Raw genomic sequence first — 23,331 nt, 5'->3', positions numbered from 1 at the left:
AGGACAGAAAAGGTGAGGAAGTTGCATTGTATGTAAGAGCACTATGACCGCTCAGAGCTCCAGTATGAAACTGCAGAAAAACCTGAGAGTCTCCGGACTAAGTTTAGAAGTGTGAGCAACAAGGGAGATGTCGTGGTGGGAGAATGCTACAGACCACCAGAATGAGGTGGACAAGGCTTTCTTCAGGCAACTAACAGAAGTTACTAGATCACAGGCCTTGGTTCTCATGGGGGACTTCAATCACCCTTATATCTGCTAGGAGAGCAATACAGCAGTGCACAGACAATCCAGGAAGTTTTTGGAAAGAGTAGGGGACAATTTCCTGGTGCAAGTGCTGGAGGAACCAACGAGGGGCAAAGCTCTTCTTGACCTGCTGCTCACAAACAGGGAAGAATTAGTAGGGGAAGCAAAAGTGGATAGGTACCTGGGAGGCAGTGACCATGAGATGGTAGAGTTCAGAATCCTGACACAAGAAAGAAAGGAGAGCAGCAGAAGATGGACCCTGGACTTCAGAGAAGTAGACTTTGACTCCCTCGGGGAACTGATGGGCAGGATCCCCTGGGAGAATAACATGAGGGGGGAAGAAGTCCAGGAGAGCTGGCTGTATTTTAAAGAATCCTTACTGAAGTTGCAGGAACAAACCATCCCGACGTGTAGAAAGAATAGTAAAGATGGCAGGTGACCAGCTTGGCTTAACAATGAAATCCTTCCTGATCTTAAACACAATGAAGAAGCTTACAAGAAATGGAAGATTGGACAAGTGACCAGGGAGAAGTATAATAATATTGCACAGGCATGCAGGAGTGAAATCAGGAAGGCCAAATCACACTTGGAGTTGCAGCTAGAAAGAGATGTTAAGAGTAATAAGAAAGGTTTCTACAGGTATGTTAGCAACAAGAAGGTGGTCAGGGAAAGTGTGGGCCCCTTACTGAATGGGGGAGGCAACCTAGTGACAGAGGATGTGGAAAAAGCTAATGTACTCAAAGCTTTTTTTGCCTCTCTCTTCATGAACAAGGTCAGCTCCCAGACTACTGCACTGGGCAGCACAGCATGGGGAGGAGGTGACCAGCCCTCTGTGGAGAAAGAAGTGGTTCAGGACTATTTAGAAAAGCTGGACGAGCACAAGTCCCTGAGGCCGGATGCACTGCATCCGAGAATGCTAAAGGAGTGGGCAGATGTGTTTGCAGAGCTATTGGCCATTATCTTTGAACACTCATGGCGACTGGGTGAGGAACTGCCTTCTATGATGAGGTAACTGGCTCTGTGGATGAGGGGAAAGCAGTGGACGTGTTATTCCTTGACTTTAGCAAAGCTTTTGATAGTCTCCCACAATATTCTTGCCAGCAAGTTAAAGTAGTATGGGCTGGATGAATGGACTATAAGGTGGATAGAAAGCTGGCTAAATGATCGGGCTCAACAGGTAGTGATCAATAGTGTCTAGTTGGCAGCCGGTATCAAGTGGAGTGCCCCAAGGGTCGGTCCTGGGGCCAGTTTTTTTCCAACACCTTTATTAATTACCTGGATGATGGGATTAATTGCACCCTCAGCAACTTTGTGGAAGACACTAAGCTGGGGGCGGGGGGGAGAGGTAGATACAATGGAGGGTAGGGATAGGGTTCAGAGTGACCTAGACAAATTGAAGGATTGGGCCAAAAGAAATCTGATGAGGTTCAACAAGGACAAGTGCAGAGTTCTGCACTTAGGAAGGAAGAATCCCATGCACCACTACAGGCTGGGGACCGACTGGCTAAGCAGCAGTTCTGCAGAAAAGGACCTGGGAATTACAGTGGACGAGAAGCTGGAAATGCTTCAGCAGTGTGCCCTCGTTGCCAAGAAGGCAAACGGCATTTTGGGCTGTATAAGTAGGAGCACTGCCAGCAGATTGAGGGATCATTCCCCTCTATTCAGCATTGGTGAGGCCTCATTTGGTGTAGTGTCCAGTTTTGGGCTCCACACTATAAGAAGGATGTGGAAAAATTGGAAAGAGTCCAGCGGAGGGCAACAAAAATGATTAGGGGGCTGGAGCACATGAGTTATGAGGAGAAGCTGAGGGAACTGGGATTATTTAGTCTGCAGGAGAGAAGAATGAAGGGGGATTTGATAGCTGCTTTCAACTACCTGAAAGGGGGTTCCAAAGAGGATGGATCTAGACTGTTCTCAGTGGTACCAGATGATAGAACAAGGAGTAATGGTCTCAAGTTGCAGTGGGGGAGGTTTAGGTTGGATATTAGGAAAAACTTTTTCACTAGGAGGATGGTGAAGCACTGGAATGCATTACCTAAGGAGGTGGTGGAATCTCCTTCATTAGAGGTTTTTACTGTCAGGCTTGACAAAGCCCTATCTGGGATGATTTAGTTGGGGATTATGTCCTGCTTTGAGCAAGGGGTTGCACTAGATGACCGCCTGAGGTCCCTTCCAACCCTGGTATTCTATGATATTTACGTGCAGATGCACTAATGATTCATATGTCCTTCATGCTTCAACCACCATTCTAGTGAGTCCATGCTGATGACTGGTTCTGATTGATAAGAATCCAAAGCAGTGCGGACTGATGCATGTTCATTTTCATTATTTGAGTCAGATGCCACCAGCACAAGGTTGATTTTCTTTTTTGGTGGTTAGGGTTCTGTAGTTTCTGCATTCGAGTGTTGCTCTTTTAAAACTTCTGAAAGCATACTCTACGCCTCATCCCTCTAAGATTTTGGACAGCACTTCAGATTCTTAAACCTTGGGTTGAGTGCTGTAGCTATCTTTAGAAATCACACATTGGTACCTTCTTTGCATTCTGTCAAATCTGCAGTGAAAGTGTTCTTAAAATGATCAAGATGTGCTGGGTCATCATCCGAGATTGCTATAACATGAAATATATGGCAGAATGTAGATAAAACAGAGCAGGGGACATACAATTCTCCCCCGAGGAGTTCAGTCACAAATTTAATTAACGCATTATTTTTTTAATGAGCGTCATCAGCATGGAAGCATGTCCTCTGGAATGAGGGCTGAAGCATAAAGGGGTATACGAATGTTTAGCATATCTAGCATATAAATACCTTGCAACGCTGGCTACAAAAGTGCCATGCAGATTCTCCTGTTCTCACTTTCTGGTGACATTGTAAATAAGAAGAGGGCAGCATTATCTCCTGTAAATGTAAACAAACTTGTTTGTCTTAGCGATTGGCCGAACAAGAAATAGGACTGAATGCAGTTGTAGGCTCTGAAGTTTTACATTGTTTTGTTTTTGAGAGCAGTTATGTAACAACAAGAAAAATCTACATTTGTAAGTTGCACTTTCATGACAAAGAGATTGCACTACAGTACTTGTATGAGGTGAATTGAAAAATACTATTTCTTTATCATTTTTATAGTGCAAATGTTTAATCAAAAATATACACTTTGATTTCAATTACAACACAGAATACAATATATATAAAAGTGTAGAAAAACATCCAAAATACTTAATAAATTTCAATTGATATTCTATTGTTTAACAGTGTAATTAAAACTGTGATTAATTTTTTTTGAGTTAATCGCAAGAGTTAACTGCAATTAATCAACAGCTCTAGTTAAAATATTTTAAGTCTGCTCTACTTTTCAAATCCCTCTTCAGTGGTGAACAAGTAGATTATTTGGTTTTTTGACTTGCAGTCATACCTTGGTCAAGAGCCTCAGATCTTGCAAGCTAAGCAAGGTCAGGCCTGGTCAAAATATTTTTTGAACTCCAACATTTACAAAAAGGCAGTAGAAGGTAATACAAGTGATTCAGCAAGTGCAACTCTTCTGTCTAACTATCAAATGAAGTAGTTCCCCAGAAAGATTTGTGGGCACCATGCTGCTGGTGTAGTCTATTTCCTCAAAGACAAGACCTCTAGTCCGTCAGGATCATTAGAGATCTCAGTTCATTTTTTGTGGGAGGAGTGAGTATTGACACCAGCATCTTGACCAAATTTCATTTTCTTTTTTCAAGTTTCATTCCACCTACCTGAATTCTTCTGTTACCTCATGGCTAGATTTTGATTTTGGACACAGCCCTGAGTAAGAAGTGGTGCATAAACTGCCCCACCCGAATAGTAATCTTGGGAGACACTACCTCAGACAACTCCCTCCCAGCCTCCCCCTTGCTAGGGGCATGGGGGAGGTTGAGTATAGATATTTTGTTAGCCTATGCCAGCAGCAAAATTATGGTTCACCATGCTGGCTCAGCTGTACTGGCCAGTACAGTGAGAGCAGAGGCAAGGCTTCACTTTCCTTTCCAACCTGCAGGTGTATGAGGGGATTCTTACTCCCCGGCACAGGCACATATGCCAAAGTCTAAATCTAGCTGTTACCTTTATCCAAATTACCATATTCTTTGCTACTTATCTGGACTTCAGCTATTTGAGGTAATTAATAGCCCCCATTTCCATCCCACAATGCACCTGTGAGTTAAAGCATTCAGGGAAATCAGGAAATAGACATTTCAATTTTAAAGATGGTGAACTGAGGCAGAGAAACTGAATGACTTGTGCGAGGTCACACAGGAAGTCTGTGGCAGAGCAGGAAAGCTTGGCTCAATTCCCTAAGTGCCAGGTTAGTCCCCTAACCACCGAACCATCTTCCTCTCTAGAGAACTGTATTTTCGTGACATTTGAAGCAATTATTACCTCAAAGGCCTTTGTGACCCTAGGCAAATCACAGTCTCTCTGGGTCTCTGTTTTCCTTACCCACCCTTTAAGTGCTTTGCAATTCTATAGTGCCTTTCATTTAAAGCTCTCGAAGTATTAGAGCCCTTTATAACTCTGTAAAGCACTATGATGCATGTCAAAAGCACTATATTTATCAGTAAATACATAACTTTTTTCCTCTGAGGCATAGAGATTTATTGAACAACCTACAAATTCCAGCTGCAAACTAAAATGGTTTCAAGGTGCCACTAGTACTACTTTTCTTTTTGCCAAACCAGACTAACATTGCTGCTACTCTAAAACCTACAATGAATGTATTTCAATCTAGATTTTTTTTTCTTTCAATTTACAAATTGGAATTTTCCAAGCTCAGTCTGGGATCTGGAAGTCAAGCTATGTTTTCTGGTTTGTGCTTTAAAAGTCATTTTGACTCAACTGAGAAGTTTAATAAGTATTCTTAAAGTGCATCTGAGGAGAACGCCATTTTTACACAATTACTTTACAGATTTGAAATGCATTTTAAGTATCACAGACATCAGCGTTGTTGGCAAAATTTGTGAAGGTGCATTTAATTTTTTTATGCTCATTTCAAGATCTTACCTCTTGGATGGCTGTATCAGCTTGCTCTTCGGAGTAGTAGTTCCTCCAACAGATGTTCGTACTTTAACAGGTGAATTTTTGGCTCCAGTGGCTGTACTATTGCTTCTCGCAGTGGAAGAACTGCTACTAGAAGATCCTGGACTGAGAGTTGAAGACTGTGGCTTTCGGACTCCACTTGCAGGACTGGTGTAACCGGAAGCTTTTAGTGGCTGCCTTGGTGTCAACAGGGAGTTTGAGCATGAACCTTTCATTGACTGTCGGACTGTTAAGGGAGACTGCCCAGCACTAGAGGAATACCTGAGCTTATTGGGAGTCAGACCTAGATGTGAAGGGGGAGGTGGCCCCCCACGGGAGAGAGAGGGAAAAAAAACATTAACAATACTGACATAGAATCATAGATTAGAGTTGAAGGAGGTCATTTACTCCAACCCCCTTCTCAAAGCAGGACCAACCCCAACTAAATCAACCCAGCCAGGGCTTTATCAAGCCAGGCTTTAAATACCTCGAAGGATGGAGATTCCACCACCTCCCTAAGTAGCCCATTCCAGGGCTTCACCACCCTCCTAGTGAAATAGTTTTTTTCCTAATATGCAACCTACACCTTCCCCACTGCAACTTGACACCATTGCTCCTTGCTTTGTCATCTGCCACCACTGAGAACAGCCTAGCTCCATCCTCTTTGGAACCCCCCTTCAGGTAGTTGAAGGCTGCTATCAAATCCCCCCTCACTCTTCTCTTTTGCAGATTAAATAAGCCCAGTTCCCTCAGCCTCTCCTCATAAATCATGTGCCCCAGACCCCAATGATTTTCGTTGCCCTCCGCTGGACTCTCTCCAATTTGTCCACATCCTTCCTGAAGTTGGCGGTCCAAAACTAGATGCAGTACTCCAGATATGGCTTCACCAGTGCCAAATAGAGAGAAAATCACTTCCCTCGATCTGCTGGCAATGCTCCTACTAATGCAGCCCAATAAGCTGTTAGCCTTCTTGGCAACAAGGGCACACTATTGACTCATATCCAGCTTGTCGTCCACTGTAATTCCCAGGTCCTTTTCTGCAGAACTGCTGCTTAGCCAGCCAGTCCCCAGCCTGTAGCAGTGCATCGAATTCTATCCTATCCTTCTATCCTATGTGCAGGACTCTGCACTTGTCCTTGTTGAACCTCATCAGATTTCTTTTGGCCCAATCCTCCAATTTGTCTAGGTCACTCTGAACCCTATCCCTACCCTCCCGCGTATCTAACTCTCCCCCGCAGCTTAGTGTCATCTGCTAACTTGCTGAGGGTACAATCCATCCCATCATCCAGATCATTAATGAAGATGTTGAACAAAAACAGCCCCAGGACCAACCCCTGGGGCACTCTGCTTGATACCGACTGCCAACTAGACATCAAACCATTGATCACTACCCGTTCAGCCCAAAGATCTAGCCAGCTTTCTATCCACCTTATAGTCCATTCATCCAATCCATACTTGTTTAACTTCCTGGCAAGAATACTGTGGGAGACCGTATCAAAACCTAAAGTCAAGGTATATTACATCCACTGCTTTCCCCATATCCACAGAGTCAGTTATCTCATCATAGAAGACAGTCAGGTTGGTCAGGCATGACTTGCCCTTGGTGAATCCATGTTGACTGTTCCTGGTCACCTTCCTCTCCTCCAAGTGCTTCAAAATGGATTCCTTGAGGACCTGTCTCCATGATTTTGCCAGGGACTGAGGTAAGTAGTTCTCCAGGTTCTCCTTCTTCCCTTTTTTAAAATTGGCACTGTATTTGCCTTTTTCCAATCATCCAAGACCTCCCCCGATCGCCATGAGTTTTCAAAGATAATGGCCAATGGCTCTGCAATCACATCAGCCAATTTCCTCAGCACCCTCGGATGCATTAGTTCCGGCCCCATTGACTTGTGCATGTCCAGCTTTTCTAAACAGTTCTTAACCTGTTCTTTCGCCACTGAGGGCTGCTCACCTCCTCCCCATACTGTGCTGTCCAGTGCAGCAGTCTGGTAGCTGACCTTCTCTGTGAAGACCGAGGCAAAAAAATCATTGAGTACTTCAGCCTTTTCCACATCATTTGTCACTAGGTTGCCTTCCCCATTCAGTAAGGGTCCCACACTTTCCCTGACCTTCTTCTTGTTGCTAACATACCTGTAGAAACCCTTCTTGTTACCCTTCACATCCCTTGCTAGCTGCAACTCCAATTGTGCTTTCGCCTTCCTGATTACACCCCTGCATGCTCAAACAATATTTTTATACTCCTCGTCATCTGTCCAAGTTTCCACTTCTTGTAAGCTTCCTTTTTGTGTTTAAGCTCATCGAAGATTTCTCTGTTAAGCCAAGCTGGTCGTCTACCATATTTGCTATTCTTTCTGCACACTGGAATGGTTTGTTCCTGCACCCTCAATAAGGCTTCTTTAAAATACAGCCAGCTCTCCTGAACTCCTTTCCCCCTCATATTAGCCTCTCAGGGGATCCTGCCCACCTGTTCCCTGAGGGAGTCAAAGTCCGTCCCACGAATATTTTAGGATGCTGGGCCTTTTAAGAGCCTCAGATCTGCAGTCAGGCACATTTATTTTTGTTCTTAGTTAAAAACTTATTATTTTACAAATGAAGTGGCAAAATGATAAAGTGAACTGACTTGTTGATGGTTGCTGAATTCTGGAAAGTCGGCTGCTGGGCACTTGCAAATCTGATTCCAGACTCCGACTGCTTCTTACAGATTCCAGAGAGCGAAGGCTTGTCCTAGCCAGGTTAGGCATACTGTGGCGCATTTCCTCTGAAATATTAATTCCCAATAGAATGTATACTATACAGTAATCAAATTGCCTTCATTGTTTAGTCTATTCCTAGGAAATTGCAGACTACCATTTTAATTCAAAATAATAATAGAGCAAACAAGTAACATAACCAATTGCAGAAGTAGTTCCCATGAAACAGCTATTCTTTCTCTAAATCATTTCCATTTTTAATACATAGTATTGTAAAGTTTACAGCCAGCCTACCTTCGTTATTTGTGTATTTTAGCTGGTCTTGCATTGGACTTTGCACAGCTCTCCTTGGGGGTCGAATTCGAGAGTTTGTTGTCCTGCCATAATCTGCACCTGAAGAAGGGGATTGGCAACGGGGGGAGCTGAGAGGAGATGGCGAGTACCTGTGAGCACTACGATAGGATAGTGAACAATCATAATCATCCTCATCCTCCAGACTGTATGTATCAAACTCCTGGTCACTATAGGTGCCTCTCCTCAGAGAGTGAAGGGAAGCACTGGAACTGCGACGGGACACTGAAGCAGAACTTGAAGCACAGTCCTGGCGGAGACCTGGAAATGTGAAATATATGTCAGATTCACAATAACTTATTACAAACTATTTCCCTGCCACACCACAGTAGGGATTAACAAGTGCTACTCTGACTACTAATTAATTTGGCTAAGAGACTGGGTTCACACAACGGGAAAAAAAAAAGTTACCTACTTTTTGTAACTGTTGTTCTTCGAGATGTGTTGCTCATGTCCATTCCATTCCATGTGCAGAGTTGTTGGAGACTTTTGCCTTAGCAATATCCGGAGGGCAGGCTGGGGCACCCCTTTGAGTGCCATGCCCATGCATTGGTATATTAGACGCCACCGACCCTACGCACTCTCAGTTCCTTCTTACCGGCAACTCCAACAGAGGGGTAGGAGGACAGGTAATGGAATGGACATAAGCAACACATCTTGAAGAAAAACAGTTATGAAAGGTAGGTAACTATTTTTTCCTCTTCGAGTGCTTGCTCGTGTCGGTTCCATTCTAGGTGACGTGCAAGCAGTATCTATGGAGGTGGGCTCGGAGTTCACAGCTTAGCAGCTTGCAGTACTGCCATACCAAAGCCAGCATCATCCCAAGCCGGCTGGGTAAGTGCATAGTGGGATGTACATGTATGGATGGACAAACAGGTGGCTGCCCTGTAGATGGATAGGGACCTGGGCCAGAAAAGCTGCAAAAGAGGCCTGTGCTCTGGTCAAGTGGGTGGTGACAATCACCAGGGGCGGCACCTTCACTTGATCATAGCAGAAGTGAATGCAGGCGGTGATCCAAGAAGAAATTCTTTGAGCAGATACAGGGTGACCTTTCATTATGTCAACCACTGTGACAAACAATTGTATCAACTTACAGAACGGCTTGGTCCTGTCAATGAAGAAGGCTAGCGCCCTCCTAACGTCCAAGGCATGCAATCTATGCTCCCCCTGATTTATGCAGCTTTAGAAAGAAGACCGGTAAGTAAATGTCCTGGTTTGAATGAAACAGAGACCACCCTGGGCAGGAAAGCCGGGTGTGGTCTCAGCTGGACCTTGTCCTTGTAGAAGACTGCATAAGGTAGTTCCGAGGTGAGCACCAAATTTCAAAGACTCGACAGGCCAAAGTCACCGCAACCAGGAACGCAACCTTCCAGGACAGGAGGAAAGAACAGGAACCCAAAGGCTCAAAAGGAGGACCAGTGAGGACCAGCAACAGCACCAGGTTTAGGTCCCACAGACGAAAGGGGACCTTGACGTTTGGGTAGAGACGCTCAAAGCCCTTGAGAAATCTGGCTGTCATGTCCTGGGCGAAAACCTACCTACGCTTGAGAGGTGGATTGAAGGCCGAGATTACCGCCAAGTGGACTGTGATCAATGAAAGGGACAAGCCCTGGAGCTTGAGATGCAGAAGGTAGTCTAAAATCAGCAGCAACAAGCCTCACTCAGGCTGAACACCTTTATCCAAGGTCCAACAGGTGATCTGCTTCTACTTGGCCAGTAAGGTCGCTCCACTAGAGGGCTTTCTACTGCCCAACAGAATCTGCTGGACATCAGCTGAGCACTGCTGCTCCTGCTCGTTCAGCCATGCAGCCGTCAAACCATCAGGTGTAGCGCCGCCAGGTTCAGATGCAGAAGACTGCTGTGGTTTTGGGACTGCAAGGCCGGCCTGAGTGGCAGCTGGAACAGAGTCACCACTAAAACATCCAGCAGAATGCTGTATCAATGCTGGCGCAGCCAAGCCAGCACTATGAGGATCACTCTCACCCACAGACCATGCTGTGCCGGTTGGGGACATAAACCCCTCTGCAAGGGCCTGAGGCAGAGCCATGCATGTCGGACCATGAAAGTGTATGCCGCTATGTGACCCAACAGTCTCCGGCACTTGTGGGCAGTGGTGAGCGGGTGGGCTCGCATACACGAGATCAGGTCCACCATGGCTTGGAACCGAGTCTTGGGGAGGAAGGCTCTGGCCTGAGTGGAGTCGAGAACCGCTCCGTTGAATTTTAATGTGTTGCCCTGGGGTCAAGGTTGACTTTTTCTCGTTTATTATCAGCCCCATGTTTCGAGAGGTGGAACAGATCAGATCAAGATGCCTCCGCACTTGATCCCGGGACTGGCCCTTTATCAACCAGTTGTCAAGGTATGGGTAAACCCGATGTCGCAGGTAAGCAGCCACTGGCGCTATACACTTTGTGAACGCTCTCAGTGCTGACGAGAGGCCAAAGGGCATTGTCATGAACTGGAAATGGTGCTGGCCCAGCATGAAACAGAGGACGCGCTGGTGCCCTGGGAAAATGGAAATATAGAAGTAAGTATCCTTTAAATCGAGGGCGATTTAATCTCCCAGATCCAGGGAGGGAATGATGGAGGCCAGGGAGACCATGCGAAACTTCAACTTCTTGAGAGACTTGTTGAGACGATGCAGGTCCAGAATGGGTCTGAGGCCCCCTTTTGCCTTTGGAATTAGGAAGTAACGGGAGTAGAACCCTCTTCCTTCCATGTTCTGAGGGACCTCCTCCACTGTCCCCAGGAACAGGAGGTTGTTGATCTCCTGAATGAGGAGCTGCTTGTCAGAAGGGTCCCTAAAGAGCGATGGGGAAGTGGCGTGGGAGGGGTGGTCAGTGATAAACTGGGGGGTATAGCTTGTAGAGATTGTATCGAGCACCCAATGGTCTGAGGTAATACGGGACCAGGCCGACCAGAAAGGGCGGAGGCAGTTGAGGTATGAGAGGGACAGATCCAGTAGCTTGACTGGGAAGTCATCCTTGGGTGCACCCACAAAACGGCTGCTTTTGGCCTTCCTGGTTTCTGGGAGGGTCAGGTAGTGCAGCCAGGCGGGAAGACAACGGATATCACTGCTTATGCCCCTTGTCTTTATCCTTCTTCCTCTAGGAACCCGCTCTGGGAGTTCCCCAGGACCTAGACTGCAGAGAGGGAGGAGGCGGAGGACAGAAAGGCTTCCTGGACTGTTGAGGGGTATGAAGGCCCAGGGAGCGGAAGGTGGCTTGGGAGACTTTAAGACCGTGGAGCCTTGAATACATCAGCTCAGAGAAGAGCCCCGTACCCTCAAAAGGAAGGTCCTGGATCATGGCCTGCATCTCTTGGGACAAACCAGAGGACTGCAGCCAAGAACCGAGTCTCATGGCCACTGCAGATGCAACTACCCTGCCTGCTGAGCCAGTAGCATCCCAGGACATTTGGAGGACTCCCTTGGCGACTGATGTGCCTTCGTCCACGAGAACAGCAAACTCCTAGGCATGATCCTGTGGGAGGGCCTCTTTAAACCTATTCAGGGAGTCCCATAGATTGAAATTATATCTACCAAACAGGACCTAGTGCTTAGACACCCTGAATTGTAGACTAGCAGTCAAACTTTTCTGCCAAACAAATCTAGTCTTTTGGCATCTTTGTTCTTCAGCATGCCCCTAACTTGGCCTTGTCTGTCCCACTGGCGCAGATATGACCAGTGATGTTGCATGGGGTTGTGTACAGAGCTATTCAAATCCCTTTGCAGGGACATATTATTTCTTTTCCGCCTTCTTAGAGGTTGGCGGAATAGAGGAGGGGGTTTGCCACAATGACTTGGTAATCTTAAAGACCCCTGGGTGGACGGGCAATGCGACCTGAGCAGGGTGGTGGCTGAAATCACATTGAAGAGGTCGTCGGCCTCCTCCGCGATCTCCTGGCTTAGGTTTTCAGACACTCTTTTAAAGGAGGGCCCAGTGCTCCTTAAAGTCATCCAGGGGACTGCTGGAGTGGGACAGCCTGGCCACCGCCTCGTCCGAGGATGATGACGAGGACTGTACTGCTAGAGGAAGAGCACGCTCTCCCCCCGCCCCTTCTCAGGGGAGGGCTCCCTCGATGCCAGGGTCTAGTGCGCTGTTCCTGCATTTGGCTTGGTACCGCGCTCCAACTGCCATGCCAGTAGTGCCATGGCTGGCTTGTCCGAGGCAGCCAGGGAGGGCTGGGAATACGTGACTGCACCACTGGCACCCCACATGGGTTCAAGTACAGCAACTGGGTGGGCCACTGTCCCTGCTGTAACGGCACCATGGCCAGAGGTGCGCCAGTCTCCCGTGTAGGTGGAGAGTTCCCCTTTTGGGGCAAAGGGCTAAACTCCCAGTTCAACTCAGACCACAGGCACCAACTTCCCCTCTGCATGGTGGGTGCTCGACCCCTCTCCTTCCCCGAAGTCCCCATCCCTGCCCTGCCTCTTCTCCACCTCCTTCCCTGAGCGTGCCGCATCCCCGCACCTCCCCCTCCCTCTCGGAAAGTTCTAAGTGATGCCAAACAGCTGTTAGGTGGCGGGGGGACAGGAAGCGCTGGGAGGGAGGGGAGGAGAGAAGCGGGGACATGGCACGCTCGGGGGAGGGCAAAAGAGACGAGGAGGGGGAAGCTTGGCTGCCTGTGGGTGCAGAGCTCCCACTAATTTTTCCCTGTGGGTTCTGGGTCAGCGCCTATGACCCAGACCACTGTCCTTCTGGTGACCACAGTGGAGCCATCAAGGCCCAGGTTTGCCTGCTGCCTCTGATGGGTGACTGGCGAGGCAAAAGCAACTAGCGACGCCTACTAAAGAAGTGGTACTGGGGTGACCAGGACTAGCACTGTGATCCTGAGCGGCCCCTCCAGGATCATGATCGACATCTAGGAGACTTCCTGTGGGAGGGTGATCGGGGTCTAGGTGACCTGTGGCCGGAAATTCACCAGTACAGGAAATGACATTGCGGCTCCGGAGTCCCGTGCCTAGTAGACAGGGAGCACGTCAGGGACCTGGGTCTTCTAGCTGGAGAGCTGGTATATGGTGCTGGGGTCCGAGGTCACAGAGACAGAGATTTGTACCTGCAGTCTGGTGACCAGGGGTGCTCAGCCATCCTGTGAGGCCACACTCCAATGACTAAGGCCCGGGTACCGAAGGGCAAGCCTAAGTCATCCACCTGGCATGGCGGCTGCGGATCCAGTTGGCTTTGCTCTTTAGCCACCGGTACCGCTTCGGGCACTGACGGCCCTGGGAGAGGCCAGGGACCCTTGCCGCTTCCTGGGGTCAGGGGTGGATCCCTGGCCAGGCTGGTGGAGTCTGACCTCAGCAGTACCCCCATGAAGCCCCACAGTGGGTTTGTGGCCTGACAAAGGTCATTTGCCCACAACCCCCTTGTCTTTCGGTGCCGAGGGGCTCCTCTTCTCTGGCGCTTCTTTGGCACCAGTGAGGGGGAACGGTGCTGGGCAGAGCCCAGTGGCGGCAGCAGCGCACTTCGCATTGAATCCAAAGTACTCAGCGTGGGTTCTGCTGCAGAAGGCTTCAATGCGGGGCGAAGCACAACCTCCATGAAGAGGGTCCTCAAGCAGCTATCCAGCTCTTTTTGTGCGTGAGGACGAAAGCTTTTACAAATACGACACCTGTCCTTTCTATGGGCTTCCCCCAAACACTTCAGGTAGTTGTCATGGGGGTCAGTGATCGGCATCGGCCTGCTACATGACACACATGACTTGAAGCCGGGAGAGTGGGGCATGCCCCACTCGGGTACCAAGTCCCAGCCTGGACTCCACCTACTCTAACTTAACACTACAAAGACTAACTAACTACTATTAACTATGTACAGATTAGATAGAACAAAGGTCTATGAAGACCCGCTAACGCTCTTGCAAATTGCAAAGAGGAGGCACTCCAACCGTCACAGGTGGTAAGAAGGAACTGAGAGGGCGAAAGGCCAGCGGCACCTGATATACTGACGCATGAGTGCGACACTGAAGGGGGCACCACAGCTGACCCTAAGGCAAAAATCTCTGACAACTGTGCACATGGGTGCGTGCACACCTAGAATGGAATCGACATGAGCAAGCACTCGAAGAACCACCATTTTTATGAAAATCAGTCACAAGTTATGATGTATTGCTCTAAAGGAACAATAATATGGTATAGATGGGGGTGAGGGGGATATTCATGATTATTGTTCTGTAGAGCAGTGGTTTTCGGTACTGGGTTGCAGAATGTAAGGCACTGGGTTGCGACGGCTCTGGTCAGCACCGCCGACCAGGCCATTAAAAGTCCCGTCAGCGGTGCTGCCCAGCTAAGGTAGGCTACTGCACTGCACCCCAGAAGCAGCAGCATGGGGCTCTGCGTGCTGCCCCTGCCCTGAGCACCGGCTTTGCACTCCCATTGGCTGGGAGCAACTCCACTGGATCACGAGCATCAACAATTTTCTTCAACTGGTACACCAGAAAAAAAGTTTGAAAACCACTGCTATAGACTGCAGGAGCCACCTACAGGGCTAAGGATATATTTACTTACAAGTTTAGCGTTCAAAGAATATATTGTACGTGCGCTGTAGGGAGTAATTAAGCATGTAGTTGTGACTGCAATTTTGATAATAAGCAGTTTAAGTACATTATTAACATGAAGTAAGAGAATGTATTCAATTGCATATTTAAATTAGTTTTCATATGTAATTTTGTGCCTATCAGATTTTCCAACAGGTTCAGGGAAAGATTTGTATTTCCATTTGCAAACTGAAGAATACCCCCCTTTACTCACTGACATAGGCAATCCATCCCTCTTTGGGTCCTCAGCTGTACTACAAACAACTCTTTTCCATATCATTAACATACTAGCCTCTGTCCAAAGTGAAAGGTACAAGCAAGCAATCATCTGTTTAACTGATACTTATCTCAAAGCCCCTTTGTCAAAGGTATGGAATAAATGCTCCTCATTACTAACTCTCATTTGTAGGATAACCACATTCTCTCCCCCCATTGACGCTAAGCATTTAAGAAGGTCTTCTGAGTTGAGCAATCTTTTCATATGTTTCTGGTTAGAATTTTAAGTTTGGAGCTCTAAGACTATGATAAACAGGCTTTTTATTATTATTAAGTTATAACACTCAGACTTTAAGGCCAGAAGGGACCATCATGATTGTGACATTATCTGATTAAAATATGACCATAAATATGACCATTGTTGCAACCACAGTTATATTTCAGAGTAACAGCCGTGTTAGTCTGTATTCGCAAAAAGAAAAGGAGTACTTGTGGCACCTTAGAGACTAACCAATTTATTTGAGCATGAGCTTTCGTGAGCTACAGCTCACTTCATCGGATGCATGCCGTGGAAACTGCAGCAGACTTTATTTATACACAGAGAATATGAAAAAATGAAAAAAAGTATTTTTTCATATTCTCTGTGTATAAATAAAGTCTGCTGCAGTTTCCACGGCATGCATCCGATGAAGTGAGCTGTAGCTCACGAAAGCTCATGCTCAAATAAATTGGTTAGTCTCTAAGGTGCCACAAGTACTCCTTTTCTTTTCACAGTTATATATTTGCAGAAAATATTGTACAAAGGTTGTCAAGTTAGGTGTCTATGAAAAGGTTATGATTTGCTGGTTTTGATTATGCTACCTGTATGCATATATCAGTTTTGTATGTGAAGTTGTAAGTATTGGCTCTATATTTGGATTTCAAATGTTTGCTCCTGGGGTAAACGCCCACAAGGTAACGCCCAGCACCTCTTGGAGGGACTGTTCAAATTAAAAAGAAAAGGAGGACTTGTGGCACCTTAGAGACTAACCAATTTATTAGAGCATAAGCTTTCGTGAGCTACAGCTCACTTCCTCAGATGCATATCGTGGAAACTGCAGCAGGCTTTATATATACACAGAGAATATGAAACAATACCTATTCCCACCCCACTGTCCTGCTGGTAATAGCTTATCTAAAGTGATTTCCAGCACAAATCCAGGTTTTCTCACCCTCCACACCCCCACACAAATTCACTCTCCTGCTGGTGATAGCCCATCCAAAGTGACAACTCTTTACACAATGTGCATGACAATCAAGCTGGGCTATTTCCTGTGCAGGACAGTGGGGTGGGAATAGGTATTGTTTCATATTCTCTGTGTATATATAAAGCCTGCTGCAGTTTCCACGATATGCATCTGAGGAAGTGAGCTGTAGCTCACGAAAGCTTATGCTCTAATAAATTGGTTAGTCTCTAAGGTGCCACAAGTCCTCCTTTTCTTTTTGCAAATACAGACTAACACGGCTGCTACTCTGAAACCTGTTCAAATTAAGCGGCTTATCAAGAAACACTTGGTTGACGATGGACTATTGGAGATGCCCATCTACACTGAGTGGACTTGTCATGTAAACATGCTGTCTGGAGTGTAGATAATGACTTCCTGCAATGAGTAAGGGGAGTTGGGCATGAACATGTGATTTGCCTGTGTGATGTCAAACTCCATCTTGTTGCTCTAATTTTCCACAGTAAGAACAATGGGATGCCCTCCACATGTCAAAAGCGATAAAAGGCTCTGGGAACACCTCCATTGTGTCTTCAATCCTGCTTCTTATCTCTGGAGGAACCTTGCTACAAACCAAACAAAGGACTGAATGACCCATCCAAGCTGTGGATGTACTCCAGAGACTTGACTTAAGCCAGCAGTTTATTCCATCACTGCTACAAGCCTGAACCAAGAACTTTGCCATTACTGTATGTAATTGATTCCTTTAACCAATTTTAACTCTCACCTCTTCCTTTCTATGAATAAATCTTTAGATACTAAAGGATTGGCACCAGCGTGATTTTTTGGGTAAGATCTAACTTATATATTGACCTGGGTGTGTGGCTGGTTCTTTGGGATCAGAAGAACCTATTATTTGAAGAGACTGGTTGTAAAGAACCATTTCATCTCTGAATCCAGTGTTTTTGATGGTGATATAAGAACTGGAATGCTTGAGGAAACTGCCTTTATGTTTTCTTGTTAGCCAGTGTGGTGAAACAGGAGTTTACTTTTGTGGCTGGTTTGGTATATCTATAAAAGAATAAACTACCAGTTTTGGGTTGTGTTTTCCCTATTTCTCAGGAGTTCATCCTGAATTTGGCATCCTCAGTTGTGACCCACTACAGCACAGTTACAATGATCATCTAGTCTGATCTCTTGCACATCACAGGCCACAGAACCTCACCCACCCACTCCTGTAATAAACCCATAACCTCTGGCTGAGTTACTGAAGTCCTCAAATCTCAATTTAAAGACTTCCAATCACAGAGAATCCACCATTTACCATAGCTCACACAAGCAAGTGACCTGTGCCCTATGCTGCAGAAGAAAGCAAAAATACCCCAGGATCTCTGCCAATCCGACCTGGAGGAAAATTCCTTCCCAGTGATCAGTTAGACCCGGAGCACGTAGGCGAGCACGATCATCCAGACACCAAGGAAAGAATTCACTGTAATAACTCAGAGCGCTCCCTATCTAGAGTCATCTCTGGCCACTGGAAATACTTGTTACCAGCAGTCGCCAATGGGCCACATGCCATTGTAGACAGTCTCGATCATACCATCCCCTCCATAAATTTGCCAAGCTCAGTCTTGAAACCAGTTACATTTTTTTCCACCCACTGCGTCCCTGGGGAGGCTGTTCCAGAACATCACTCCTCAGTTAGAAACCTTCATCTTATTCAAGCTTATTCAGTTTACGTCTATTTGTTCAAGTGCCAACACTGATCCTTAACTTAAGGAACTCCTCTCCCTCCCTGGTGTTTATCCCTCTGATGTATTTATAGAGAGCAATCCTCTCTCCTCTCAGCCTAGATTTGTGAATAGGAATTTTTTTGGAGTAACCATAAAGAACAATGTACTGGGAGGTGGAGGGGTGGCACAGATTTTGCCTTTATTCTCACTGTAGAGTACCTTCCTTCACAAGCATAGATGGAATAAAGGGCTAATCAATGCAAAGGGATCCTTTGATTTGTGCTTTTTGGTCTCCTGTTCTAATTACTATTTGTTATTAGTGTTTTTAACTTTGTAAAACCTCAATACAAAGGAAGTAAATATTTCCAGAAGGTTTACATAAGAACCTAAACATCACCTTGCAGTAATCTGATTTACAGAAAGTGGAGAAAGGAATTATTATGTAGCCCAACTGCTCCACGTTTCTTTGTTCCTCCTCTGCAACTCTATGCAAGAGAGTGACTGGAATTCTCACCGACCTAATCCAACTCCCATCGAAGTCATTGGAAAGAGTGCTATTGACCCCAAAGGGAGTCTTTCCATTGACTTCAATGGGAGTTAGATCAGGCCCCTAAAACCCAAACAAAAGGCAATGGATACATTTTGCCCTCTACAGCATGTCTAGTGCATTGAGCACAGGACCAGGCCTAGAAATCCAAGTTCTAATTGCAGCCCTCTCAATTCTGGCTCTCTGTTTTTGACTCAGGCTCTGGTCTACACATGAAATGTTGTTGCATGGAAGGTGCAAACAGATTTCAAAACATGGTTCTCTAGAAAAATGCTAACATGGTTTTAAGTCTCAATGCAGGGAGAACTTCATTTAGGCACAGAGTAAGATTTTTCAAAGGTACAAATGGTAGTTAGACACCTAACTCCTGTTTGGACCTTTGAAAAATCTCCTCCACAATCATTTTTATCCTTAAGTGTCGTGAATTGAAAATGTTACCTTATCGACCAGGTTTAGGTGGACATCTTAGAGCTGTAGAATTTAAAGTTAACATATAAAAGAAAATGTAGTAGTTGGAAGTGGGCTATTAAACTCTTGTATGTTTGGACAGTTGAAATCTATCTGCATTTCCCTACAATTCCAATTACAAGACTAACATAGAAAGGAAATTGCTGTCACATACTTTCTTCCTGTAGGCGTGCCATAACCTGGACATCAGTTAAGTCCTGCAGTTTGTATCCCATAGAGATGGAGTCATCAGATGTACTCAGCTCACTGTCTACAGAGGACTGAGAGCTCAGTGCAGAATGCATGCTCAAGTAGCCTTCAGGAAAAAAGAAAAGGAGATACAAACAGAACAATGAGGAGCAGAAAATGCTTTAGACACCCACACAGAACCAATGATAAACTGCATAATTTTATTCCAATGCCAGTTCCAGTCATGAAGCAAAAAGATAAAGTTCAGAGCTGAAGTGGCCCAGCTTATTTGCTAGGAATAATTTACACAAGTCAGTAATGGCTGCAGAAGAGAGCGTGCTCCACATCTATCTGTAAATTTTATGAGGTAGAGACTGGCACGGTGCTTTGTGGCCTTCTCATAGAGAAGAAGAGAAATGCTCATTCTTTAATATAGACTTGAACCCAGAAATAGCTGCCAGAACATTTCTCTCAGTATTTACTGTTTTTGCACGTTTTTGAGAAAGGTAATGCTGCAGCGCCAATGGCTCAATGTGAAATCTCAGAAGAACTTGCTATGACATTTACATCTGGCCATAAGAGTGCTAAGATCTGAATCTCTCTCACAGATTCACTGATTGAATGAAAAGTCATTCAGTTTAATCTCAGTGACCCAGTGGAAGGCAAAAAGCCGTCCTGTACTATTCAAATTAAGAAGAATTACAACAGTGAGTTTGTTCTGTGCAATGATAGGTTTTATACTAGGTACTTGCTATCTCATCCTGTTTTCCTCACCCCGTTTGTTTCCATTTTCCTCACCCCTACCTGTTTGTTTCTGCCACTTTTTGCATCTTGTCATAAACCAAGGCTGTGAAACTCTTTAGGGAAGAGACTGCCCCATTATCTATTTGTACAACACCTAGTACAACAAAACCCTGATTGGGGCCTTTACATTGCTGTAATATAAATAATAAAATCCAAATTAGCAGGCTCTCTCTCTGACTAAGGAGAGAAATTTCTACTACAGGAAACATCACTTAATAACCATTTTAAGCAACGATTAATTTCCTAATGTAGACAGAACTTAAGGTAATAGTAGCAGACTCTCCATGTCATTCCCATCAAGATGTTCCATTTGGGTTGAGCAAAATTTTGAAAGAAGAAGGATATTCCAGGGGCTAGGGCATTAGTCTGGAACTTGGGAGACCTGGGTTCAATTCTCTGCTCAACCACACACTTCCTGTGTGACCTTGGATAAGTCACTTAGTCACTCTGTGCCTCAGTTTTTCCATCTATAACAACAGTTCTCAAACTTTAGCAACCCGAGGACCCCCATTTTGATTTTAAATTTTTCAGACCCCGCAATTCCCCCGCTCAGCCCCAGGCCCCGCCCCCACTCCACCACTTCCCCCCAGGCTCCAGTTCAGTGGTACCCCAGGGGAAACCCGTCACAGGGAGGATAACTGCATTAAAGACTGTAAGGCACTCCTCTGGTAGGAGGAGCCATACGAGCACTAATAATACAAAGAAGTTCTGTATCTTTAGAACAGACACTTTCAGTACAATGACCTTCTCCTCTTTGTCCTCATCTTTTCAGAGATATCAAAAATATTTCCAGCAGCTAAGCAAAAGTAGCACGTTGGCAGGATGTGGTACACTGAATAAAACAGCACAATGTTCTTCCAAAGACATTACCTTCCACCCTAAGGGGGCAAAACACAACTACTCTGGACTGGCCAGAAGCCAGCAACAAACTCTGGATGTTCTATATGTAAAGTCTGTTCTGAGAAAGGACTGCAGGGATTTAACTTTGCATTAGTTATTCATGGTGCACTAATCTTTGACTATCCTGCTGACCAGTGACTTACTAAAATAAAAGCATTACCATACTTCTGTTTCAGTTCTGGTATTCCACAACAGATTTTACACTTCATTAACTGAGGGCAAGTCTACACTAAAAAATTAAGTCGATCTAAGTTACATACAGCCACTGCAGTAATTAAATTGCTTTTGCATGTCCACACTACACTCCTTGTGTCGACGGTGCGTGCCCTCACCAGGAGCACTTGCACCAATTTAACAGTCAGCGTGGGGCATTTTAGGATGGCTTCTGAAAGGCAGCAACAGTTGATATAAGCAATGCAGTGCTCACACTGACTCTCCGTCAACTTAAGCACTATGCCCCTTGCTGAGGTGGAGTTAAAGTTGATGTAGTGGGAGAGTTACATCGGTGGAAGCTATATTTTAGTGTAGACACTTACAGAGTTAGATCAACTTAAGCTGCCTTACATTGACCTAACTCTGTAGTGTAGACCAGGCCTGAGATAGCAAATAATTTTCGTATGGAGTGAAGTGATGAACCACTGTAGAAAGATTTTTGTTTACTACAAGCCATTTTAAAAGTTTGTTTCCATCCCATTCTTGAATTCTTTCCTCTGAAAGTGTCCTGATAGAAGGGATAGGGGATGAAGAGACTCGTAGGTGCTAGGATAATACAAATAATAAAGAAGGTGGTGGTGGTGGTGAAGAAATACAAAAGAATTTTCTCCAGAATGGCAACAAAATACTTCAGTATGCAGTATATCAGGAATTCATCCTGACAGACTCAGTCACTGCTCTGCTGGAATCACTGGCATCTATAAGATTACAATAATGGGCAGAGATGGGGGAGGCCACAGACTTAACGTAATCAAGTTGTAAAGCAAGGCCCTTCTGTGGTACCTAGCTGGAGTGGCGCCATCCCACACACATGCAATGCAAGTTACTGCTAACAGCATTGCCAATCTTCTACTAAAAAACTCAGACAATTGTAAGGCAATGAACAAAAAGAGATGAAAAACAGCTCAAGGAATCTTGTGCACGAAGTGCACCTTTGTCAAGATTCTGTCAACCCTCCCTCCACAAAAGCTGAGATTGACACTGCCCTCTCTGCTACTAAAACAGGAAAAGCAGCTGATGTTGATGGCATCCTTCTAGACTTTCTTAAATACCTTAGGCCAAGAGGGCACAACTGGATGGCTACAATATTCACAAAAGCCACATCACGACCAGCAAAATTCCAACAGCTTGGAGACAATCCATGGCCATCACTATTTTAATACCTGGAAAGCAATCTCCCTATCACTCTCCTTTAGCAAGGCTGACCCCACCCTGGAGACCACAAGGAACAGGGCGAAGCTGCTGTGACCAAGCTTTTGCCCCAGCTGCCAGCAGAAGCTTAAAACAGCTGCGGCTTTTATCGACTTCTCATTGGCCTTTGATACCATCTTGGCATAAGGATTTACTGCTGAAGCTTTCCAACCTGCTTCAACAGGACCAGACATTTTGACTCATTAAGTCAATGTTCTCGGACAGAACATTGTGTCCATCTCGGAAGTCAGGGTAGCCAAAAGTGGAGTTTGCACAATGGCTTCCCACAGGGATCAGTACTAGCACCACCTCTTTTTAACTTGTATTTTAAGTGATGTGTCCAAAACGACATGCCGCATCGTTTATGCTGATGCTTGGCACGAAAAACACAGGCCACAACACTCAAGGAAGCGGAAGACACCCTTAATGATCTGAAGAGAATGGAAAACTATTTTTGGTACTGGCAGCTCATACTCAATCCATCAAATACGGTGTTTCAGCTTTTCATCTCAACAATTCTGAAGCTAAGAGGATGCTAAATGTAATTGCTCACAATCTTAATCCCCGCTATCTAGGAGTCACCGTCAATCGCAGCCTTACCTTACCTATCAACAATATCTTAAGCAGGGGAGCCATAAAATGAAGAGTCGCATTAATATACAAAACTAGCAGGTTCTAGTTGGGGTTGTGACTCTCGAATGCTACAAACAGTAACATTGACTTTCGTTTAAACCCATGGTTGAGTACTACACACCTGTTTGGGGAAGATGCTCCCCCACAGACCTTGTCAACACCCAGCTAAATGCAGCTCTGACACTTATAACTGGCACCCTGAAGTACACTCTGCTGCCTTGTCTTCTAGTCCTCACAAACATCCTTCCTTCAACCATCTGGCAAGAGATGGCAGCACTGTGCAACAACAAAAAAGCACTCACTCACTAGAAGTTGCCACTACATGACAACCTTGTTCACTCACTTGGCAATTGCCTTAAGTCCCGCTGACCATTCTGGACATCTGGTGAAGCTCTTCTCTCATCT

The 23,331-nt window shown here is 45.6% G+C and overlaps 1 protein-coding gene across 5 annotated transcripts in view; it reads right to left on the bottom strand.

Moving 5' to 3' along the window:
• The window catches only part of LOC311526814 (SLAIN motif-containing protein-like), an 81,702-nt gene that overhangs the window by 17,335 nt on the left and 41,036 nt on the right, over window positions 1-23,331 (bottom strand). For 3 of the 5 annotated variants that reach the window (XM_084640256.1, XM_084640255.1, XM_084640258.1), the window contains 4 exons: window positions 19,172-19,312; window positions 8,261-8,578; window positions 7,897-8,034; window positions 5,262-5,580 (listed from right to left, as the gene is read on the bottom strand). In XM_084640256.1, coding sequence (XP_084496382.1) covers window positions 5,262-5,580; window positions 7,897-8,034; window positions 8,261-8,578; window positions 19,172-19,312 — 916 coding nt within the window. The remainder of the gene's footprint in view (window positions 1-5,261; window positions 5,581-7,896; window positions 8,035-8,260; window positions 8,579-19,171; window positions 19,313-23,331) is intronic. The other 2 variants (XM_084640257.1, XM_084640259.1) reach the window with 2 other exon arrangements.

The sequence above is a fragment of the Lepidochelys olivacea genome, assembly GCF_965140295.1.
Source record: "Lepidochelys olivacea isolate rLepOli2 genome assembly, chromosome: 9".
In the NCBI taxonomy this organism is placed as follows: domain Eukaryota; kingdom Metazoa; phylum Chordata; order Testudines; family Cheloniidae; genus Lepidochelys; species Lepidochelys olivacea.
This window is presented reverse-complemented; position numbering and strand designations above follow the sequence as displayed.